This window comes from Myotis brandtii, unplaced genomic scaffold, assembly GCF_000412655.1.
Source record: "Myotis brandtii unplaced genomic scaffold, ASM41265v1 scaffold2325, whole genome shotgun sequence".
Lineage (NCBI taxonomy): Eukaryota > Metazoa > Chordata > Mammalia > Chiroptera > Vespertilionidae > Myotis > Myotis brandtii.
In genome coordinates, this window is record NW_005358747.1 from 184449 (window position 1) to 184952 (window position 504).

At 68.8% G+C, this 504-nt stretch overlaps 1 protein-coding gene across 2 annotated transcripts in view; it reads left to right on the top strand.

The window, feature by feature from the left end:
• LOC102250324 (ly6/PLAUR domain-containing protein 2-like) overlaps positions 1 to 504 on the top strand; it is a 20730-nt gene that overhangs the window by 5048 nt on the left and 15178 nt on the right. For both annotated transcript variants that reach the window (XM_014539983.1, XM_014539984.1), the window contains 2 exons: positions 52 to 171; positions 336 to 504. In XM_014539983.1, coding sequence (XP_014395469.1) covers positions 52 to 171; positions 336 to 504 — 289 coding nt within the window. The remainder of the gene's footprint in view (positions 1 to 51; positions 172 to 335) is intronic.

The window sequence follows — 504 nt, forward strand, 5'->3', positions numbered from 1 at the left end:
CGGGGCTGGGGAGGGCAGGGCCTGCCTGACTCGCCCTTGTCACCGCCCCAGCCTCGGCCCTGCAATGCTTCACCTGCCAGGAGCCCTCGGGGGTGTTCAGCTGCGTCCACATCGCCACCTGCAAGGCCAACGAAACCATGTGCAAGACCACACTGTACTCCCGGGAGATCGGTCAGACCTGTGCGGTGGCCATGTGCCTGGCACAGTGGGCACTCCACTGGTGCTGGTGGGAGGATAGGGGGCCGGTCACAGAGGGAGGGAGACGGGGTGGTGACCCGTGGTGGGTCCTGCCGGAGGCACGAGGCCAGCCTGACGCGGGTGCCCCCCCCCCACAGTGTACCCCTTCCTGGGGGACGTCACGGTGACCAAGTCCTGTGCCAGCAAGTGTGTGCCCTCGGACGTGGACGGCATCGGCCTGACACGGCCCGTGTCCTGCTGTAACACTGACCTGTGCAACGTGGATGTGGGCGGGGCGCCCGCCCCCCGAGGCCCCTGTGGCCTGGC